At 44.0% G+C, this 23,386-nt stretch overlaps 2 protein-coding genes and 1 long non-coding RNA gene across 6 annotated transcripts; 1 reads left to right on the top strand and 2 right to left on the bottom strand.

Annotated features, from left to right (window-relative positions):
- Positions 1-627: 627 nt before the first annotated feature.
- Positions 628-3,202, bottom strand: LOC135377894 (transcription and mRNA export factor ENY2-like). Its single transcript, XM_064610630.1, has 5 exons — positions 3,034-3,202; positions 2,866-2,946; positions 2,717-2,787; positions 2,584-2,658; positions 628-1,036 (listed from the first exon to the last, which is right to left on the bottom strand). The coding sequence occupies exons 1-5, from the start codon at positions 3,039-3,041 to the stop codon at positions 957-959; spliced, it is 315 nt and encodes a 104-aa protein (XP_064466700.1). The 5' UTR covers positions 3,042-3,202; the 3' UTR covers positions 628-956.
- A 5,950-nt stretch (positions 3,203-9,152) lies between these two features.
- Positions 9,153-14,710, top strand: LOC135377892 (uncharacterized). Its single transcript, XR_010418213.1, has 3 exons — positions 9,153-9,392; positions 9,855-9,908; positions 13,932-14,710. It is a non-coding gene; the product is annotated as an uncharacterized LOC135377892 (long non-coding RNA).
- A 2,717-nt stretch (positions 14,711-17,427) lies between these two features.
- On the bottom strand, positions 17,428-22,951 carry LOC135377891 (ras-related protein Rab-30-like). Of its 4 annotated transcripts, none has more exons than XM_064610627.1 (4): positions 22,702-22,951; positions 22,375-22,568; positions 22,100-22,306; positions 17,428-20,275 (listed from the first exon to the last, which is right to left on the bottom strand). In XM_064610627.1, the coding sequence occupies exons 2-4, from the start codon at positions 22,552-22,554 to the stop codon at positions 20,048-20,050; spliced, it is 615 nt and encodes a 204-aa protein (XP_064466697.1). In that variant the 5' UTR covers positions 22,555-22,568; positions 22,702-22,951; the 3' UTR covers positions 17,428-20,047. The 4 variants fall into 4 exon arrangements, with proteins under 4 accessions (XP_064466697.1, XP_064466695.1, XP_064466696.1 ...); XM_064610625.1 differs by having other exon boundaries at positions 22,758-22,951; XM_064610626.1 differs by having other exon boundaries at positions 22,800-22,951.
- Between the last annotated feature and the right edge of the window lie 435 nt (positions 22,952-23,386).

The raw sequence follows: 23,386 nt of genomic DNA, 5'->3' as shown, positions 1-23,386 counted from the left end.
CATACTAGAAGTTTTTCCACCCGAATTTAGGGCACACTAGTTACCCAGATTTTTACCGCCCGAATTTAGAGAAAAAATATTTCCCGGAAACTTCAGGCTCTATATTAATACATCATCCTCGGTTCTCAAGAAGTGGTGAACGTGCAAGGCTGACCCTTTCCATTCCATTACAACGGTAGATATATCTCGTATCGTCCTTGAGGATGGCACAGTTGATCAAGACACTTGATGAAAGACCAATGACTGAAAGGTTGGTCCCCAGGCACACAGGGAAAGAGGGAAATGTGCAGACAGTTCACCTACTGGCAAAGTGTTAAATCCAGCATTCTATAAAATGCCCAAAATTGGCTGGCAAAGTAGGAAATCAAATGCATTTCGTACATTTCCTATGCATTATATAGAATGCATATGCCATGGCAGGTAAAGTACAAAAATGTTTTTCATCGTGGTACCACTGTATCGTGTGTTTATGCAACAAAAATAGACAAATCTAACCTAGCTGGGTATTCTACAGAATGCCTAGGCATTCTCTAGATTGCCTGGAATTCATATTTTGCCAGTAACATATACAAGAGTGGTGGTAGCAGTGTTATGATTTTGCTTCATGCCGTTATAAAAGGTCTCCTGAACAGCTCTACTTGCTTTTATTAGACCACATGAGAGATCTCCCTAAAATATTTCATGACATTCATATCCATGATAAGCACATTTTCACTCGTCAGATCAATGTACGCCAAACACAACTGAATAGTGTTGATGAAAAATCAATCCAGATTCTGTGATGCCATGAAGATTTTTACAAAAATGTTTTGAAGGAATGTGTTGCAACATTTCCCCACACTAACAGACACATAGAAGCAAAAATAACGTTTCCCACAAAATACTGCAGTGCCGTGGTTGAAACATGAAACATGGTTTGGAAAAGTTGGTTATGCAATGAAATCGATGTTGCGGCGTCAGCTGCTGCTCTGCTGCTCTGCGAGAAATTTTCTGATTTCTTGAAGTAGTTCACGCTTTATGCTGTCTGGCACTGTAGCTGTGGAGGAGACATTGATGACAGCTTAGAAGAATGTGTCGCAGTTATGTGCACAAACGACGACTAAAAAGCAGGACACACAAGAGAAAAACACTGATTCGCCCAGCCCACAATATGGACAGGTGTACACAGCCTCTGCTGCATTATGACGGGGATTGAAAATACTTGTGCACTAATGTTTCTTTAAGTGGTCTTAAGTAATGATATACAGATTTAAACTGGAAGTACAACACATTGAACATTATTCACATTCATTATTTTTGGAATCACAAGGCAAAATAGTGTGCAACCACTGAGCCAATGGACATGATCTTCTGAAAGTATTTGTAATAGAGGAACACTGCTGAGCATGGGCTCGTTGTTCTGTGGAGTGTAGCCAGAGACCCCAAAAAGATGTTGCCTGGTATGCTTCAGGCTGACCCTTATGACTCAGACACTTGAAAGCACCGCTTGACTCCCATGGCGTCCTGGGCATTGCTCACAGGCATGTGCAGTTATAATGTGTACAACGATAGCACATCCTCTCCTCAGTATAATATTCAACGCATAGGAAGTATGTGCTGTGTAAGAGAAACTCGAGGAACCATATATAGGAGCTGCATCACATAGGTATTCCTGAAGTCTGCCCAGAACGCATACTAACCCCCCCCCCCTTTTCCTGCTGTCCTCTCTCCATCTGTCCACATCTGTACACCACTCATAGCCGCAGTTGCTTCGCGGCACTAAGACGGAATTTAAAAAAAAACAAGTCTCATGTTAAACATGTTGCAATGGATGTAGACTGTGCAACAAGTGTCGTTTACAACATTCCATTGACTTGCAAAAAATCGTGGGCTAGACTGGAAGGTGCGTCAACACCCGGATAAAACAACACAAAAATTGTATGAAAAATCTGGAAGGAACTATTTACCTGCATTTGAGGGTGTTTATAATAAAGCAGATTGGGAGCATTTTAGGACTCAGACCGAACATGAGATTTGGGAGGTTTTTTGAGCACAAGCAGGATGCATGTGCCTTAGCACTGAAAGCAGATCATTAACAGACAAAAAAAGTGAGCACCTTCCAGCTTAAAAACATCAGAATCTTACAATAAATCCATTGACAGCATAGTGTTTTTTTTTTGTTTTTTTTCAAGGTTGTCCCTTGTTTTAGAGTTTTTAGCACATTACAAACCTACACCAACAAGCCCAGAGAGACGTCTTAGTGATCAGATCACATAAATGTGTGCTAGAATGGCGTACATGCAGGCTAGCTGGTGGATAAATTCCATGATAGGCAAGCCTGAGCGATGGGCAAGACACGTAAACAACGCAACTGGCTGAAATTTACCCAGGTTGCAAACACTCGTCCCCTAGCAATGTGCCGCTGGTGGACAGAGAACATGGTTGTCACATATTTCACTCAGTTTTTGCACAAATGTATGAACCAGTGTGATCCTGCATTTATTTAGGGAGTTTGTTGCAAAGCCCACCTTGCCTGCAGGTGACATATTGTCAAATACGGTTTTTAAATTGTTTTCTATCTACTTATAGAGAGTAAAAAATTACCTCTTCCTTTTGGAGTAATTTCAGCAATCAAATCATCAACAGTGACATTTTCTACCCCTTTCTCCTTGATAACTTCTGTGAAATGAAGTTGGTTTGAGTCAGGACTGTATGGTTATAAAGCATACATGCTTACCTTTGCAATGAGCTTTTAATTGATCTTTCCACCCACATTCAATAAGCCTGGTTCGTAAAAGTTCTTTCAGCCTGGAATAAAGGAACATATTTTCGGACGTGTACATGTCGATATGCGCCACACATATCAGATTGTGATGTTAGCTTTACCTATCTCTTTCGCCACTCTCAAGGAGCTTCTGATTTATTGTGGATTTCATTTGCTGCTCTCTTTGTTTGCGTTCCTGCGAACTTCAACATTCAAGCATTCCTGTTAATCCTCGCAGGCACGATCCCTATCAACTGCAAACTGCAAGGAATAATAGCCACAAGACTCACTCGCTCATCTATGTGTCAGGCGTTTACCGCTATAAGCCCAAAAATTCGACCAGATATAGTATACAATAGTGGGCTAGAAAGACCGGTGGGCTTACCGACTTATCCAATGCATCAAGAGCAACAAGCGTGCAAGATGCGAGATCCCTGTTTTGAAGCCAAGCCAGAGCCTGAGCAAGCCAGGCATAAGGCACGTGAGCTTCGGCCTTCGGCTTCGGGCATGGCTTCGGGCTGCCAGAGCCGGCTTCGGCTGCGGGAAAACACCATGCGGATTCTCCTTGAACTACTAGAAGAATTCAATTTTTGGCATTTGTACCTAAAAATTAGATGTGCTCAACGTAACCCATAGCACGACCTACGTTGTTCACGCTGGCGTCGCAAGGTAGCGTGAAGGCCATCAAGGCTAAACATGCGTCTAGCCGCAGATTTATTCCACTCTCCAATTCCAATTGGATGCCAATACGCTGGCGCACTATGCGTCTTCGAACAGACGATTCTCTCCTCTCCCGGTCTACACAACACCTCTTTTCCTCCCTTCTGCGTTGAAGACGCCCATGCCTCCACGCGTGTTTCTGGTTTCTGGTGTATTTTACCTGACGGTACCCTAAAGACAATTCCTGATGAGAGTTTACATTACTCATAACGCTATCGACTGATAATCGGTGAAATGATATAGCCGAAGTGTATCGGGGTTAACCATGTGATAGAGTGTGATCAGTTGATTTTGTTTGCTGATAGGAAGTTACTGACTCATGAGGGTTGATAATGAGCGATAAAGGAAATCGATAAGGTAATCCTTTTATACCCTGTAACGGCTGACAAGGTCATTGGTGCAAAAGATATGCCGATCGTGACTGTCAACCTGTGTGCGCAAAGTGAGGGAGGACAATATATCTGCTCTACGTACCGCACAACCATTCTTACTTTTCGGCACACAGCCTAAATGTGAATGCCGAAGAGATAGTATAAGTATGATATAGCGACACGCTCTTTCTTTCGTTATCAGGTTGAAAAGGAAAATAATTATAAGCCGCCAAATGCAAAAATTAGAGTATATAATTATAGTATAGTACTATAGTTGTGAATGCATGCATGGGCAGGTAATTGGACTATGCATGCTCAGGGAAGCTGCGCTCACAGACGTGTCTGCACGGGCTAACCCGAAAACCCGAGGCCGGCCCAGTCTTCCTTTTTGCGGGGCTGGGCTCGGGTATGACCATTATGGGCCCGGTTTGGGAACGGGCCTGAACCTTGCCGGCCCTAGGTCAGTCTGGAGCCTCCTATATGTTACCCCTATGTTAGGTACACCCAGTCAAATTTTACAGCCTGGTACACTGGGCCGGGTATCCTATAAATTTCTTGGGCCGGGCCCGGGCAAACATACACATACGCAACATAATTGCTGTAGGGAATGATAATACATTAAAACGGTGATCTTATACAGAAAAGCTAAAGATATATAGCTTATAATGTTTGCTTCAAATCCCTATCCGGTGACTTAATGCATAAAAAACCAAGAACTCTCAGAACAGGCAGCTCGTTGTTCTTCTAAATCAGTTTAATGAAATCTGCTGAACAGCGGCCATAGTTGTACCGTTCAATACTCATGATCATTCCCACTATGTATCTTTAGAGTCGCAATACCTGGGTAGGTAAGCAGCGAATCGCTGATTTCCTCTTTTTGCCGTGTGGTCCTCACGAAACGAGAAATTGACACCGGAGCATTGGTCGCAACCAAACTTTTTGCGAAACGTCTGTACGACGCCGTGCACGTTCTTAAAATGCTTCACTAAATTGAACTTTGCACTGAACGCTTTGGAGCAGAAGGCACAAGTGCGGTCATCGGTACTCTGCCCCCGAACGCTGTCATCGTACAGCGATGCCATTCCAATCACACACCCTTTGGGCACCGGCAGGGAAAATGATGCAGAGACACGCGTGGACAACGCATGGACCACGGTGGACGATGGATGTCTTCGGCTCTCTAGGGCTCAATCTTGATGTGCACATAGCGATCGTTATAGCTATTTTTCAAAATTTGCGTGCTCATTCCGTCACGCGCATTGGCCGTCAACCGGGGAGCACGAGCGTTTAGCAAGCGTTACGGGATAGCGAAAAGTTCAAAATCTAGCCCTAGGTCACGCTGGCGCGAACTCAAGAGAAGGAATGGAGAAGAAAGGAGATGGAGAGTGGGAGAGGAGAGTCGTCTGCTCGAACGCGCATAGTGCGCCTGCGCATTGGCATCCAATTGGAGAGCGGAATAAATCTGCGGCTAGACGCATGTAAGGCGGGCCAGTTCTCACTTGGCGACGTCCGACGGGGCGTCGTGAGCGGGCGGCGGAAGTAGAGGCGCGTTTTCCGCCGCCCCGTCAGCGCGCACGATTTTCATGTTCCCACCACAGTGGCCTTCCGTCGTCCGAAGCAGACGAAAAATCAGGAGGCGTGGCCTTTCTGTGTCACGTACCTAATTGGTCGCCAGCTGTCGTTCTCGGCAGCTCTCGCCGACGTCGTGAAAGAAGGTCGGCATGGCAGTTTTTTTTTGGCTCGACGTCTCTCCTCTCCCAACGCCGGAAATGCGCGTCTATTTCCGCCGCCAGCTCACGACGTCGCGGCGGGCGTCGTCAAGTGAGAACTGGCCCGTCGCCCTCAAGCGCTGGCGGCGTGCGAGCACGCCTGTAGCTCTCGGCCTGGCGGCGTTGCGATCAGCGGACGACAGCGCCGCATGTGGAAGCAAATCGAAACAATGGTCCGCACTCAAGAGTGTTTCGGTTTCGCGGGTTTCGCTCTGGCGCAAGCAAGCAATGTATCGTATCCTGCATGGGTTTGAATAGCTGGAGGCCATTGAGGATTTTTTCAGAGAATCACACCTTTCGAAGGGCCAGTTACTAGTCAATGTTTTCGGCGTCGACGAAGCATCGGACGGTAACGAAATCGTCGTTAAAGGGACTATGAAATTTCCCGAACCCCCATACTTTTTTTTCGATGGAAACTGTTCTTCCCGCAGAGAAAGTAATATGCCACAAATTTTTCCGTACGAAATCGCTGCACTCTGCGAGGAGCGCGCGCTGGAAATGTCTCTTCCGCGTTCCTCCTCTCCCGCGCATATTTCCCTGCCGATGGTGTAACTGTACGGACCGCACTTCGGTTCCCCGTTACGTCACCGGTGTTGCACAATGGCAAGTAATGCCGCGAGCTCGCGCTGTGGCTGCCGCGACTGCCGAAATCTGCCGATCGCGCGAAAGCTGCTGTCATGGAGAATTCCACTCCCGATGAACGCATACGCGGGATCCTACGGCGCATGCTCCTGGCGGGATTCCTCGGCTCGGCAACACGTCACGATGACGTGTTGCTGAGCCGGCCGTGGTCGCGTCAAGTTACCCGTTGTGTCTCCGCTCGGCCGCTCGCCACGGCGCGGCGCCAGCTGTCCTCCCTTCGCCGCTCCGTTTAAATTCGCTCCCGAGAAATCCGCTCGCGCGACGAAACTAAAATTTCGGTTCTAGACTCAGAAAAATGTCTTCTTTCGAACGAAACGAAGAAAAAAATTGTTTCATAGTCCCTTTAAAGCGAAGTGCATTTCGGAAGAAGTGAAGGACAGCGTGGTTTAAACCACCGGACGTTATAATTATAACGTCCGGTTCCAGGTGAGTCGGCGTGATCGTACGTAATATTTGTTAACTGTACATCAAAATGATATACCTGATCAGAAAAACATTGAATGCACATTTTACACGCACTGAAAGTTAATTTAATTCGATTTCGGTACCTCTCCATCACAGGTGCCCAAGTGCCCGTGAACAGTTTATGTTGCGTCGTGTACCTGTAAAGCGGGAATTGCGGGAAAATGTAAGCATGCGGCAGCAGTCTGCTGCTACCTGAACAAGGAAGAAGACGCGATATGTACGGGCAGCCACAAAAGAGGGGCAAGCCAAGCTCAAAGCCGCAGGCGTGACATGACAAAGGGTATCGCCGACTTATTTCCGAGTACGTATGTATAATGTGGACAATGTGCTTTCCTTTAGACCGTAGCTCGGGTGCAGAACTTTCTTATTGTATTTTTAGAGCTGACGAGGCTACAGTCATCTCTGCTGCGTCGTTGATCATTTGCCAATGATCTTTCTCTACTGAATGCTGCTGCAGTACCCTGCTGAATCGTTGATCGTTGGCTATTCTGTTAATGGTAATTCTTCAGCATTTTATATATTTCATCAACCAGTATTGCACCGTGTACCTAGTACGGTGCCTCAAAACAATGCTTTGCTCTTGGTAATAAACAGCTTGCATCTGATATATTTCTCCTTGTTTGTGTAATGTTTACCTGTACAGGTATATCAACCAAATGTCTCCCCGTTGCAAAAAGAAAACCGCCTGGTGATATCATTCACGCGTACCCAGGCATAGTTTGTCCACTCGCTAAGGTCCTTGAGTCTGAACAGAGGGGAGCCCTACAGTGGGACTGTAAAGAGGTTCTGAACGGCATTTTCGACAATGTAGTAACGGGAGAGCAAACGGAGAATCTATTTGATCTCCTAAAGGTCATGAGAGGGACACGCTAGGTGTTCCATTATAGCATTCCAACAAAAATGCCAGGGGGTAGCTTCATAGCAGGAGAACATAAGTAAGTAAGTAATAAGTAAGTAAGGTCATTGCTTTTTTCGAAGTAAACGTCACACTGCACGAAGACCCTCGAACATAGCAGTAAGAAGAACCGGCGGGAGTATGCCTACAGTAAGCCTTTCATATTTCCCTCTAATCTGCGTGCGTTATGTTAGAAAGTAATAACTGTTTGGCAGAATTTGTGATATATCCAAGTAAATTTCTACCGCAAGTGGTTTGGGTATAACTCTACATTATCTCCAGGTGGAATGCAGAGCGGAAACTTCGCGGCGTTTTTACGGTGTACAGATGCAGTTAACGCTTTCCGCCTCCCAAGGTTTTCCGAGGAAGCGATAAAACCTTATTTTTTGACGTTTTGGAATCTGTTATGGTAGCCAACGACGCAACAGTCCTGTGTTCCCGATTTGTGCTGTGGTTTGCCGTGCGTTGGCAACCTGAAAGGCGGCATATTTAACCACATGCTTGGCTGCATATGGCTGTGCGGACCAGTCACTGCTCCCGCTCCCGCTTGGGTCCCGATTGGCGCTCGCGTCGCCTGGCAAACTTGAGCGCAACAGGCCCTAACCACATCCTAAAAAGGTTCCACTTTTTATTTGTAAAAAAAAAAAAAAAACAAAACAAAACAAAGTCGAACCGCAACAAATTTATCACAAACAATAGATTTATACTTCGATCACAGTTTGACTAGAGCAAGCCGCGAAAGCCCGTAATCTGTGCACAGTAACATGGTTGCACACGCGTTGTACCCTCAGAGGGAATTTTCACAGAGGGCATAGTTGTCATGCACAAAAACCAACCCGGCCAGCGGGGGGATGAGGGACAACGGCACCCTTGCCCCCCTTCGCGATGCCCATGGGGATCAACCTAATACTATCACGAATGAATGAAAACAACAATAATAATAACGACAGTATAAGAGCCACAAAGCTCGAGCGTTTTCCACACGTCTCCTTTTACCAATGTTTTGCATTCGTAGCAACGGTGAGAAGTTTTTTCATATACCAACATACTCACTTATCGAAGGGCTTATCTGCATCCTGCTCTTTTGCATTTGTAAGGCACTTCTCGCAGAAGAAATCAGAGCCAATCTTTCGCTTCTTGTCACCATCTTGCAAAACTAAGGTGCCAGAGTAACGCCACAGCGCGCTCGTTTTAAATGCACTTGAATTCTTATCAACAGAGAACAACGACACGCGTTTCGAAAACAGAGATCCAGTCTCTGACCCACGACAGTTCAATACTCGCGAGGCCAAGACCGGCAGAAGTGCGCGAAACCACTTTGAGCTTCCCACTCCGCAGCGGAACAGATCGGAACATGGAACGCGCGCGGGATATCGGCGCGCCAGCGGCGGCGTCAGCGCGGGGAGAAATCGCGGCCATCGCGGCGCTAATAACGTTGATCGCGGCGGCGGCGGCGCACAGGGAAAGCCACCATCATGGAATCTTTCCTCCATGGCTACTATGGCTGGCTACTACTGTGGCTGGCTACTAGCTACTATCCATCCATCCTAGCCAGTTCGTCTTGTGTGATCGTCTGTGGTATTGTGTCTGTATGGGCAACGGTATGGGACTGACGCAGTAATGAACACTGTAGGGCAGTAGTATTGTTGTGTGGTTGTACTGGTTTATAGCTATTTTTAGAACAAATTTATCCGCACCTCAAGCTACCTACTAGCTGTGGAAACAAATTGACGTTCAAAGTAACGAAATTACGCCAGACCTCTGGACTTACCATGCTGAAGTTTATTGTGAGTGCTGACACTTCAGATCTCGCTGCTTCCGCATATTGATTTTGCATGTATTTCGCGACAAATCTGGCGGCTCGTCAACAGTTCTCGGCCAATGTTGTCCACGTTTTGTAACTGGAGCGTAATTTGACGTCAGGTGACCTTGGTGAAATGAAATTTACAGAAGAAAAACATAAGGGGGTTGACCTTGTGGTTTCTGCTTTGTTTGTTTTCTTTGTTTTGCTTAGTTTTCTATTTCACCGCAGCTGTAACAGGGGTTGTCGGGGGAACATTGTTGGTGGGTATCGAAGATGCCTTTCCTTTTACTCCTAAAAAAAGAAAGAAATCGGGGGTTGTATGACAGGTTGTACGGATTGATTTTGTCCACCTGAGGGTTCTTTAACTTGAGCTGAGATCTCAGCACCCTGTACCTCTATAGTGTTGCGTTTCCAATATAAATTCAATGTTTATTATCAAATGCAGGTCGCATTTGGAGTTGGTGTGTATACTGGGTTATATATCAGCCAAAACTACCAGGTTTGTATCCCCGTTTTCGCACATGTACTTCTCAAACCATGGTTTTGGTTGTATCAGGTCATCCCACAGTTAATGTCTCAAAAAGTTAACACAAGCAGAGAGGTATGTCCACCAAACATTGTAGCATTTATAGGTGTTTTAGTGTTCAAAATATGTGTAAGGGCAAAGATGAAAATATCTGAGGAACACACGATACACATACCATAATTTGAGCTCATAACCAGAGCAGCTCAAGATCCCAAACATGAAACTTCTTTTTTGATTGTAGTGCAGTGGTCTTGCCATGAATAGAGAGTTCGATCTACCAGAGGGGGCTGGGCCACAGCGCCCCCCTCCCAGCGCAAACACTTCAGGCTGCGGGGTACTCGTACCCCTTTCATGCACAGGGATTGGGCAGGGTGTCTGGAATTTTGTTTTATGAGGAAAATTTTAATGGGATTTGCACGTTCACTTGCGTGAAGTGTGCTACTCTTAGGATATCCCTTGAAATGTTCATCTTGAGTATCAGCTGGGTAGGCTTCTTGGAGAGGCCTGCCCCTGCCATGGAAAGTTCCAGGGGGTTTCAGGCCCCCAAGCAGTCAGCACCTATGGGTCTAGCTCTACAAAACATCTTCACACAAGAAGTATGAGCAAAGAGTATTGAACAGCTAGAACGTGCAGCAGATGTTTGACATGTGCACAAAGCACACATTGCTTTTTTCATACAGTTCACATTTGCAGTGCACATATTGCTTTATGTCATTGCTGACTCTACCCTGGTACTTCTGCGTTAGCTGCTCGTGTTGGTGCAGTGCGATTTTTGCACCTCGTTGTAATTTGTTTCCTACTTTTTATGTACTGCTCTTCGTGCATTTGATATGTTGACATGAGGTAAGAAAAGGCAAAAGTGCATGGAGAAGCAATGCACGTTGGTTAACTTGAAACAAAAAAATGTGCGGAAGAGATGGGCGGATGCGGATGCTGTTGGTGTCAGACCTCATCTCTTTTGCATTATTAAAGTGAATCGTGATAGTTCTGTCACCGTTCTGACATTCATCTGTCAGACCTGTGTCTGCTTTTTGAAATGACACAGAAAAATTGGACATTAGTTGTGGCATTACCTGATACTTGCTGTTGCTGAGCAGCCTGGTGGAAAGTTTCGTATTACTTGTGTATTTTTATTGTGTATTTTCTATTATACTGGGTGTGTCATGTAAGACTGACCAGAATTTTATTAAATTCGCTATTTGTTTTTCTTCCGGAAAAGTCGTTGAATATATCTATTCCCAGTGGGGCCTACTCAAAGATGGTGGTGTATCAGTAATTAGTGCAGCCATTAACTTTCATAATTAATCTTCATAATTAGTGAAAATAGGTTGACCGTGCAATTGCAAAGTTGTGGAGCACAACCCTCAGGAGTCTAGTCCGCTAGAATCGAAACCGCAGTACTTTTCTATGCCCTAGTAAAAAAAAATATGCAACATTTATCAGATGAAATCGCGAACTGTGTCTTGGGGAGTGTTGAGCAACTCAAATCAGATTATGGCGGAAACAAAAAGGCAGCATTTTAGTGATAACATAGGCTGAGAAAGGGCATCACTATTCCCTCTCACATTCACTGCTGGGGACAAAGTGGTTCTATGCTTTGAGGAACAGCCTGATGTCAGTTAAGAAAGGGTGACACCGAGATGAGGAGAGGAGAAAGTGACCGCAAAACCCGCACAACACTCGAATATTTTCCATTTGCGTATATTTTTTACTAGAGTACAGAAAGGCGCTGCAGTTTCGATTCCTGCGGGGTAGACTCCTCAGGGTTGTGCTCTAAAACTTTGCAATTATGCAGTCAACCTATTTGCACTGATTATAAAGCTTAATTATGAAAGTTAATTAATGGCTGCACTAATTACTGATACACCACCACCTTTGAGTAGGCCACATCGGGAATAGATATCTTCAACAAATTTCGCGGAAGAAAAATAATTCATGAATTTAATAAAATTCTGGTCAGTCTTACATGACGCACCCTCTATATTTGTGACCAAATATATGCATACTTGAACTGGTTCGGCTTGTCACCAAATTATGTCTGACTGCATACAGTCCTAATTGAACAACCGAAGAGTGCATACAGGAGAGAAACCATCTGTCTCCTGTATGCACTCTTCAGTTGTTCATACGTCACCAACCCGCCCAAATTTCCATTATTACTGGCATACAGTCCATTGACATACTCAACACTATATCTGCAAGCGAAGTTGTGGATGCTTTCAAATGTTTATATATAAACTTGATTAATTTTTTGTCATAAGATGAGCTCATCCAGCTTCCTGGGAATAGTGTTATTCAGTGGAGACCATTTGTGGTCAGCCTCACGGGAGTTTGAGAAAATGGGTGTACATGCAACGTTGCAGAACGAAAACAGATGTCAAACAGTAGCAACCCCAAAGAATACAAGTAGCAAGACACGTGGGAACATAAAACCTACTAAAAACGGGCATCTTAATTACTGAAAGCAATATATCAGCAGTGTTAGCTATGAGCAAGGTGGACAATAACGATACGTTGTGAACGGCAAGAAGGTGCACAGTCACACAGCTCGTTCTTTTGTCTTGTTAATACATTCAAAGCTTCAGTTACGCATCCATTACACATGTTACTTTATGTTGGTCTGATCATCACTGGCACTATGTGGTGCCAAGGTGTTCTGAATCGTCCTTGTGTTCGAGCCTGCTGGGATCTTCATTAAGTAGTTGCTGTCACCTCAGAACACAGCAAAAGTGAAACCAAAGGCATCATTTGTAGTTACACAACCACAGTTGCCAACTCGGAATACCAGAAGCTGCCTACCAAGCCAAAAGCCCTGCCATTCATGGCCAGATGTTTATTGCCTAGCAGATGTCGCAAAAAATGCGTAGTAATGAACATTTTGGGTGGTTACCTTTCTTCACAAACTGATGAGTGTACTTGATGGCTCTGCTCTTATCCACATAATTTGAATCCAGCACTTGCTCAGGGAAGCATTACAAATTTGCACTGTCATGCAGTGGGGGATTTAGATTATATTTGAGGGTCCCCAGACAAGGTCCATAGTGCAAAAGCCCGAGTGTAGGCACAAACAGAAAGACGACACCAATACAAGAACAGCTAAGCAAACCTATAGGGATTTGTTGAACAGAAAAATATAGCAGCGTACAGAAGCAGCAGCAGACAGAACTGGTCTTTCCGATCGATGCAGCGTAGTCCCTCAGAAATTTGAATTTGGTTATCCAGCAAAAGCTTTCTTCCCTATCTCGAAGCTACCACTGCAATACTTTAGTGGTGGTATTTGCAACTAGATTTGTTAGGATCATTTTACATAAACTTTTCCTGCAAAGACCAAAGCCACTGGTGCGCTACTGAAAGATTTATTTGCGCACTACAATGAACACACAAGGCAAGATCAATCAAAATTAATGCAGAAATGCAGCGTGAGCAGGGATTACGCTTCATGGTGGCATTAGCCACAGATGTGACTTATGTGGCATCATCATTCGTGGTTACACACAGTTGCTAATCTGTGAACGACGGCAACATTGGTGTGACATAAGCCTCAAGACACCATTGCTTTTGCACTCACTTTGCTATGCAAGAAGCTGTCTCAACGTAAATCAGCCAGTATAAAAAAACAAAAAAACATAAAAGTAAACGTAAATATAAAAGTATATCCATGTACAGGTCCCGACAAACCGGAACACCATACACCGTACGGAACACCATACGGACATATTTCTTGATCGGAGTGACCCCCTAGCAAGAAACGGGAGTGGATACACACTTACTGAGAGGTGCATGGAATACCCAGTCACCTGTCTGATCCAGTTTTCTGCAAGGCTGTCGTTCCGTTGAAGATATATGCGACTGCAGTGTGCCGCAAACTTTTGTCGGGATCTGTACCAGTTATATCTATGGGTTATAAAATAATGTTTCCTGTCTATAAATAGCAGTAGTGTTGTATGCTGTTTTTATTATAGTTACGTGAAACCTTTTGTCCCGTCCTTGTTCTAGGTTCCTAGAGTGGATGAGCCCCAAGAGTTGTGGCGGAAAATTAAAGAATTTACAGATCCCTACCGCAAGCCTCCAGATAGCTGAATTGACTTCATACATGTAATTGCACTGCAATATTGTTCAGAAACATTGTATAGATAGACATTTTAACCATGTGCAAGGAATTTTTTGTGTTTTCATTTCCTTTCTTCCTCCGTCTCAAATATGTGGTGTCATGTCATGGCCATTAGTTGACTTTTTTTTTACAGAACTTAATCTGGGCATGTGAGTTCTCTTCACTGGTCACACATCAGAGCTTTTCAATGAAAATGGAACTAAGTTTAAGCAAAAACGAGGATCCAATGAGAAACGTTCCACGCAGAATGCACGAAGCAGTCTATCCTTGGGAAAAAAAAAACTCCACCAAATTATCTCTTCGTAAATATGAGGAGGAGCGTTTGCTAATATGCACTGATGTACTTGCACCACTATATACTTCCTGAGTAAGAAAGCATGCCTTGAATGTTACAAATTTGTAGGTGCCATAGTAATGCACATATCGAGTTTCTTTCTGCCCAGAATTCAAAGCACTGTATGTTACATAACATTATTGCTTTATGTTCTGTGTTATCTTTAGTAAATTGGTGAATTGTTGGCTTGGGATATAAACTATTGTGGTTGTACGATTGTAATATTGCTAGCAAAACATGGCTCTATGCCAAAGCATGTAGGTGGGCCAAGGTTGCTTGGCCTGCTCACCGAAGTATTTTTGGTAAATAAAACTAATATTTGCATTGTCAGATGTCAAATACATAGGGCTTCTTTTTTTTTCCTAATAAATATACTGGACATAAAGGTGACTTGTACGCTAGACTGCAGGCGGCACTTGTGCATCCTACGTGTGCAGTAGCTACTGCATGATGAGCTCTTATTAATGTTTGCATAGGAAAAGAATAACTTCGCTAAGGGCTAGCTAACGACCTGGAGGGAGATGATGATGATGATTAGTATTTTTATGGCGCAGCCTGGAGGGAGAACTTCCTCTACTGGTGCAGTGGGTTTGTGTAATTCATAAATGACTCCCAGAAACTTTTGAGGAGGAATACACACATAATATAAGTGTGCTGCACACCAGAGCTATGGGTAAAGAACACTTATTCTATCTGGTGTGATAGAGAGGTGCAGGCTTTTGAGACAATTGCAAGTCTGAGCAATGCCAATAGAGAAGGGCGAAATTCAGGTTTTTCTTATTGATCCTCAAAAGCCTGTGACCTCTCCGAAGGACACAGCAGCAGACGAAAGAAGGCCTACTCAGTGCTGTTTGCTTCTGCCAGTCGCCGCAGACGATTTCAAATACAGCCTGTGGCTGCGAGTGGCTGCATATGCGGTTGCTGAAGCATGATTAGTGGTTCCTTTGGTGCTATAAGGCTGATGTAGTGTTGAAGTGATTTACTGTATCAGTGTAGGCCTTTTATTTAGTCGCTTGCTCACGGCTGCTTGTGCAGTGCTGGACAAAAGTTTACGGAACATGCTCCCGTGCATTCCTTCCTCAGGGTGACACGCTAGCAGCAAAAAATGTGACCATACAAACTTACAAACATGTGGCGAGGTAACCCAGTCACCTGTTTGCAAGTCCGTACGGTACTATTCGCTGCTAGCTTGTCACTCTGAGGGAAGAATGTGCCAGAGCATGTTCCGTAAACTTTTGTCCAGCACTGTACCTTCTCAATGCATGACTGTTTTTTTTTTAAATTCTGTGTTAGCACCACAGAGGAACTGTGGCTATGAGCGACGTACAGACGTGGACAGATGGAGAGAGGACAGCAGGAAGGAATTGGGGGGGGAGGGCGTTAGTATGCATCTTGGGCTGACTTCAAGGGGAACTGTGCAAACATTCGTCAAGAAAGTGTGCCAGAAAACCCAGGGAAAACCTCAGACAGCACAGCCGGTGGTAGGATTCGAACCCACCACCTCCCAGTCTTCAGCACGACCTTGGCTACCACCACCGAGCTTTAATCTGCTCGGCCATGCCGCTACTTACTGTCTTCCCATGGTGTGTTTTAGTAAACTTGAAGGGTTCCCTTCACTGTATCACACTAAGAGAGCGTTTTGCCCCGAGAGGCCAGATTCGCTAAGAGAGCTGGGAAGAGACATATTGGTTGGCTGCTTCTCCACTCTCTCTCCACTTCTCTTCTGTCATTGCAGTGAAAGTACATTTCACAGGAGACTGTCCCAGACGGACAGAAGCGTTGAAATGCAACCGTAATATACATGCCAGGCAAGAAAGTTGTAGGACAATTAAGAGATAGTGTGAACCTGCAGAGATGGCATTTGGAAGTTTGAAATACTGGTTATAGAAGAAAGCAAGAACTTGGGTTGCTTCGGTTTCATACCCGTATACGATACATTATTTTTAGAGCCTGAAGTTTTCGGGAAATATTTTTTTCTAAATTCGGGGGGTAAAAATCGGGGTAAATAAACATGTGCTCTAGATTCATGCGAATTCAGGTGAAAGAACTTCCAGTATGCTAAATTCGGGGAGAAATCGGGCTCAGTTACTCAAAGTAACTGTACTGGTTTGGTACAAACGGTGATGTAACTGCATTTGCTGCTAAACAAGTAAGTTAGTGCATTCCTACAGACATCCCAGTGAGGGGAATTTGCCGGGTAAAAATCTGGTTTCACCCTAAAGAGTGAACCTTCAATTCGGGGAAGAATCGGGTAAAACCCTAAAACTTCAGGCTCTAATTATTTTTAGTGCCCTAAACGTTGGTACATTTTTTTCTGTGTATTTATAGTCTCACACCCTGACTATTAGCACTGCCCACACGTTTTTCTGTTTAAAATCAGTATGAATTACATGAGTAAATACAGTACTTACTCCCAAATGAAGCCACACTTCTCACTGAAAAAGTTTTCTCACAGCAGAACGTAAAGAACCAAATAAAGTTTGGTACATCCACAGTGGCGTCACTAAGGTACGCGTCACCTGGTGCGGAAGCTCCGTTTGAAAAGTTTGAAAGTCACTATCAAACTTCACTAATTATATGTGCTCGACTGAGATAGAAAAAGCAGAATGCACTCAGCACTGTACACATACAGCACTATGTGTAATGCTGGAAGTAAGAACATTCACTCGTTTCAGCACTAGGACTGCATGCAATAAGTGTGTAATGACTGGCACAGGCAGGAATGACCATATCATGCCTTTCAACATGCAAGTTTGCATAATTTGTGTGAGCTTCTACTGACAAATACGAATGTTCCATGGGGTATTGCTGTGTTGAGATTGCTTTAATTATTTCATAGAATTAATTACAAAATAATAAGAGCCATTTCTTATCACACAGTTTGTTATCACTTGGCCATTGTGCACTATGTAATGAAATCTTGCTCACAGGAAAACACTTTGGCAAAATGTGAGTGCAATCTCTGTGGCAGCACAGCAACAAATGCACTGGGCAAGCTTACAGTAACTTAAAGGCAAACCTTTTCAAAAACACACATTGCACTGACATCCTCGAGCAAATATTTATTGGCACTTACGCTATAATGATTTACGTTGCACTTTGTATAAATCATGTACACAAATAATTATCCTAAATGAAGTGTGAACATACAGCTTAGCTGCCCTAATCATGGCACTATTGCAACTACATCTGTATTAAGTAAGTGTGTAAATCAATTTCAGCAGTCCTTTCTCCATACAGGTGATGCTTTTTCATACACTATGATGGAGGGCCACTATTTCAGCACTACACCTGAAGTTTGCCCCATCTTAGGTGGAAATATATTTATTTTGGACGTCTATGCACAGCACTTTGAACAAATAGTTTGAATACTCTACATTATCAAGCTTTTCTGAGGTTTAATCAGTAACAGCAGCAGCACTAACCTGATTATGCGACTTTTGTAGAAAGAGATTAATTGAAGTGGCTAAAACACATACCCTTCATTTGAATCACGGGACGTACCAGAGACAAAGTGTGTCCCACATTTTGATAGGAAATTATTTTACATCACATGACTGTGCATATCCCACATTATACAACTGCTCAGCAGCCCAACACATATTTACTTTGTGCAATGAAATAAAAATGAAACACAAGGCACCAAAAGGGTGTCATAAATAATGGTCTCAAATAACTGCAGCAAAAGCTAAAATATTGTCATATTGAGCTAGAAGACAACCATTTTTATGCCCTTTGCTGCAGTCAGTACAAAAGTATGACATCTGACACCACTTGAAGTATCTGGTATAGTCTTTCCCTCATTATACAAAGCTGCATTAATAGAACACCCTCTGCTGGAGCCATGTCACTGTAAGTCTAAGACAAGCGATATCACCGTACAGCTGAGCATACCTAGGCAAGCGTATACATAGTTGCCATATCAGTGTCATAACTAAATCTTCTCTTACAAACGAATATGGAGGGGCATTTCAAGCTGAGGGAATTGTAAAGTATAAGACCTGTTTTTTTTTAAACTCCGGGGATAAATACAGTCGACCCCCGTTTATTCGGACTTCATTTATCCGGATCCCGCGGTATCCGGACAAAAGGCACGTGAACGGATTTTCCTCCATGTATTTTGTTCTCGTTTATCCGCACTTCAGCTTCTGGACTCGGACAAGAATTCCAGGGAACGAAAGTCGAAAATTCTTGTAATCCAGCTTCAGTTATCCGGACTACCGTGAGTAAGAGGAGACGCTGACCCCGCTTCGTCATCCTTTTCGTTGTGTTGGGGTTATTCCCGTCACACGTCAGGGACCTACATTCCTCCGTAGGGGAGAACAACCGTGCACGATGACCCCCTTTTCTATTTGTGTGCGTTGGGTCACGTTGACCAGTCGAGTCATTTGGAAATATCTCGAGCAACTGTCCGGTTCTAGAGGGGAAAACTCCAACCCGAGGGCCTGCTGCTTGCGGCCCGTTGGCCGATGAAGACATTCCCCTAGCTGAGCTGCGATCCCTGATGCAGAGGTTATCTGCGACTGCCGTAGATGATGCTGCGGTTTCTGACTACGTTGACGTTGATAAGGATGATGACGTGTGTGCAGCTATCACTGATGACGGTGTGATTGCTGCTGTTGCCTCCGATGATGTGCAGCAAGACGGTGCCTATGACGCCAGTGAGAAACAAGGCTCCGACATTGACACTTTGAGTCTGCAATGACATTCTTCGAGCAGCGCAACAGCGTGGCTCAACTCTGTGCAATTAGCAAAAGTTTGCAGGAATCGAGTGCCTACACTACTATGTAACAGCTGTCATTGTCGAGATTTCTGTGTTCTAATTAAACCTTGCTCTGTAGGGCGTTTCTATTCGGTCGTTTCATTTATCCGGACGATTTCGCCGGGAACGGCACCGTCCGGATAAACGGGGGTCGACTGTCTTAGGTTTTATTTCAGGATCTGTAAAACAGGGTAAAATTGTGTAATATTGGGTGTAGAAGCAGATTTTTGGGAAGAAAATAAAGCAGGAGCACTTCTTGCATTTCAGATGAACATGAGATGCAAAGCAGCATTAGTGAATGCCTACTAGCGTTTTTCAGCGCCCGCATTCATGGCTGAGATTGCACTGTGACAACTTCGGTTTCGGGTTTTACCATAACACGATGGTGCAAATCTGGAGGTAAAAACAGGTTTTACTGGGTTTAACTCCAAAACACAAGGCTCTAAGTATAAATGACACACAATATGGCGACAAGGGCCTATATTCAAAGTGCAGCTACAGAGTGGGGGTGTACAAAATACAAAACAGCTTCCTCTATTGGTGTTGTCATCAAGTCCCCGCCGCCATGGTGACAACCAGATGGCTCTTATGCAAAGCAGTCAAAAAGGTATGCTTAGGATATGCCACTGAATGATTTGTGGTGACATCCACGAGAAGGCCAGCTCGCGCGCTTGGTCACCTTGTTCGTTCAACACAGATGTTTTGTGTAATGGCTGATCCACTTGAGAGAGAGACATTCTCCATACCCCTTTGGATGCTGGCTTCTCCACACTGGAGGCATTAAATTTTTGTACTGTCTCAAGGTGGAGAAGTGGACTTCACATATTTTAGACAATACTCCCATCCTACAGCTTTACAGTGAAACTATATATATGTCACATGAAGCGCACGGACCTCCTTCAAGTCTAACAACTACATGACTCCTGAGGCTCTTCTTGTTGTGTAACCTTAAACGAGTCTTTTGCCAACCCGTCCAGGTCTTTGACCCGACAAGATAGTACCAACTGACGTGCAATATCCGTGAACATTTCTTCAATCCCCTGGCCGGTCTTGCAAGATGTCCGATAAACGCCGCTGATGAGGTTGTGACACTGCTCACAGAAAACGTCGATGTCCGAGTCTGTCACATAGACCTGGTTTCAACAGGAAAGATAACAACAAGATAAGAAGATCCATGCTTTTTTTTTTCGCTCTTCAATAATGATTTATGTTATATATGCCTAAGCTATTTGGCAGCGAACCATGCACAGGAAATTGTGCACGAAAAAAGAGGAAGAGTATGCATTGTGGATTCTAAGCATCAGACATTTTTCCTCATCCATATGCTAATACAGCAAGATATTACATAAATAGAGCCTGAAGTTTTAGGGTTTAACCCGATTCTTCCCCAAATTTGCACCCCGAATTGAAGGTTGCCTCTTTAGGGTGAAACCCGATTTTTACCCAGCAAGTTGCCCTCACTGAGACGTCTGTAGGAATGCACACTAACTTGTTTGGCAGCAAATGCAGTTATATCACCGTTTGTACCAAACCAGTACAGTTAGTTTGAGTAACTGAGCCCGATTTCTCCCCGAATTTAGCATACTGGAAGTTCTTTCACCTGAATTCGCATGAATCTAGAGCACATATTTATATACCCGATTTTTACCCACCGAATTTAGAAAAAAATATTTCCCGAACTTCAGGCTCTATACACAAAGTATTGGCAGAAAGCAAAAAATTAGGGTTCATTATGTTGCATCCAAGACAGTACAGCAAATTCTCCGAGAATTTGAATTCTCTCAGAATGTGTTGTGTTGTCTTCTTCGTCTCTGTGTCTCGAGGTATCTCTTACACATTAAATCTGTGAAATTACTTGGGATCAAGACGGAACAGTGTTGATTTGCTTTCGCCCTAGTCTGACACAATATACAGGCAAAGTTGACACTGGTGCACGAACCTGCACATGTACAACAAATGCTCCCCATGTCCAACACAGAAACAAACACGTGTTTGTACAAAACATTTGTGCAGTATGACTGAATTGGCTAACAATAAGTGACGATAAATTGGTGCTAACACAGGGCATACATGAACATGTAATAATGTGCCTTTGGGTTTACTCGTGGGTCACTCAGGTAGAGGGATTCTTATGTTTGTGTAAACGCACCCATTTGCCCTCGTCTACAATTTACCTGGAGCTGCACTTTGGGGCACATTAGCACTTAGCAACAAGGAATGAAAATGACTTGAGAAACTCCATTTGAAACCTTGATGCATATACAGGGTCCATCTCAGGATATACAGGGTGTTTCACCTAATGTGTTCAAAAATATGAAAAAATTACTTGCCTGATAATTATGGGGTCAATGCTATTTATCTCAGGGGAGCTTTTGTCATGACGTCTGAGCATTTTTATCAATTTTAAGTTGTGAGGAATTGAATTTTCTGAATTGAACTGTGAAATCTGCCAAGCCAACCTGACATTTTTTTGTCATAAACAGAAAGTGCATGTCTGATTTCACTGCAATTCCACTGCAAAATCCATTCCCACCATGCAAAATTTTGACTCCTGTTCCAGTGGCAAGTTACAAGATGTTTAGGTGAGCAACGAGTGTGCTGAGTATATTTACAGCATCATGGCATTGCTGTAACTGGACATTACTAATTTATGGTAGGAATCAGATAGAAAGAATTACACTAAAGACTTGGTGAAGCATGCCACCTTACAACTGCCTAGCCACACAAATAGAAGCAACCTTGCTTAGTACGTCCACAGTGCTGTTCTAAGCATCTTTACTATAGCAGGGGCAGATCCAGGACTTTACTGAGAGGGGGTCCAGCCTTGGCAAGCATGGTAGATACACGATCTAGGTCAATTAAACACTATGTGAAGACAGAAATTGCCCCCCCCTCCCCCCCTCTCTCTCTCTCTCTCTCTAGATCTGCCCCGTATAGACAATGTCAACATGGCATACCTGGTTGACAAGGTCGATCTTGTTCCCGCAGAGGAATATCTTTGCATTCTCTGCATAACTAACTATATCCAGCAAGTGCTGGGAGAGAATGTTGAAGGAGTCTGGGTTGTCGAAGCTGAAGACAAGGATGGCTGCCTCAGCAAACTTGTAGTAGCTGGACGTGATGGAAGCCACACGCTCCATGCCTCCAGTATCCCATAGCTGGAGCTGGATACAAAACATATTTCATAGCTTTTCTAATGCTCTAACAAGCATATGTAATTGTTGTTACTTACCTTTAAGTCTCTTCCAGCTACTTTGTAGACTTTCTCAAAATGGTCCAAACCAAGAGTTGAACTTCGATCTGTACTTGTCACAAAGACATTCGTGGCAAACCTTCGAAACAAGGAACTTTTTCCCACTCCGTATTCACCACAGAGAATCACTTTCTGCTCCGGAAGTTTGGTGGAAGCCATGATTTACCGTCTTCCTGCAAAGCATGGGGTTCGAAGTTACTCTCCAACTTGTGGACAAGAAAGCCAGTTAATTTGACAGATCTCACTGTACCAGCCCGTTTACACATTACATTATGGTCATCAAGCATCAGCGACACAATTTTCAACCTGTGCAATTGCCGTGCTTAAGACAGATGCAGCCAGGATTTATCGACGAGGCATACCCATCTGTGACTCTTCCCCTGAAAACGTATTAGAGCCCTTACACGGAACCGGTATTTATTGGCTATCATCGATTGTGCAGTGATTGTCCTGAATTTCATCAAGCAATCATTGCACACGCTCCGGAAGTAGCGAGGGAAAACACGCAATTCATTCACATGTGAACGATCGACGACGCGACAACGCGACTTCAGCCAGCGGATACTGAATGGATTGTATTGGCCGTCGGAGCCAACTGCAGCATGCTGTCATGAAATGTCGCACATCCGATTGGCGCGCCACTGACGGCGAACGAAGGTATCCGTTTTTCTTTTGTATTTCTGAAAACTAAAAACAGAAAATACGAATTTCTCATACTATAGTACTTCTTTGACAACAGCATTTCTGTTGCTCTTCTGAAACGAACTCAAACTTCTTTCATAAGTAATTTTTCAAACGCCTTCAGCTTTTAGGCTTTTACGGGGTTGTAGTTCGGAAAATCGAATTCGCGATGTTGAAGGTGCGATAGCTGCAGTTGGAGCTACATAGTCGTGTTAATCACTGTTGTAACCAGGAAAATGTCCTCTATTCGATTACAACATTTGCTTCTGATGTGCTAAATAAGTTTGTGAGCAGTAATATGCCTGTTCGA

The sequence above is a fragment of the Ornithodoros turicata genome, chromosome 1 (assembly GCF_037126465.1).
Source record: "Ornithodoros turicata isolate Travis chromosome 1, ASM3712646v1, whole genome shotgun sequence".
In the NCBI taxonomy this organism is placed as follows: Eukaryota; Metazoa; Arthropoda; class Arachnida; order Ixodida; family Argasidae; genus Ornithodoros; species Ornithodoros turicata.
Note: the sequence above shows the minus strand (reverse complement) of the source record. Positions and strands in the feature narration are given on the sequence as shown.

What these genes read in the sequence shown, in the direction of transcription:
- LOC135377891 (XM_064610627.1), bottom strand. Translation starts at nt 22,554, where the DNA reads ATGGCTTCCACCAAACTTCCGGAGCAGAAAGTGATTCTCTGTGGTGAA. An exon ending in TAGCTGGAAGAGACTTAAAG is followed by an intron (nt 22,307 to 22,374) that starts GTAAGTAACAAC and finishes TTTTGTATCCAG; the next exon opens with CTCCAGCTATGGGATACTGG. An exon ending in AGATCGACCTTGTCAACCAG is followed by an intron (nt 20,276 to 22,099) that starts GTATGCCATGTT and finishes TGTTGAAACCAG; the next exon opens with GTCTATGTGACAGACTCGGA.
- LOC135377894 (XM_064610630.1), bottom strand. An exon ending in GAGAGTGGCGAAAGAGATAG is followed by an intron (nt 2,788 to 2,865) that starts GTAAAGCTAACA and finishes CCTTTATTCCAG; the next exon opens with GCTGAAAGAACTTTTACGAA. An exon ending in ATTAAAAGCTCATTGCAAAG is followed by an intron (nt 2,659 to 2,716) that starts GTAAGCATGTAT and finishes TTCATTTCACAG; the next exon opens with AAGTTATCAAGGAGAAAGGG.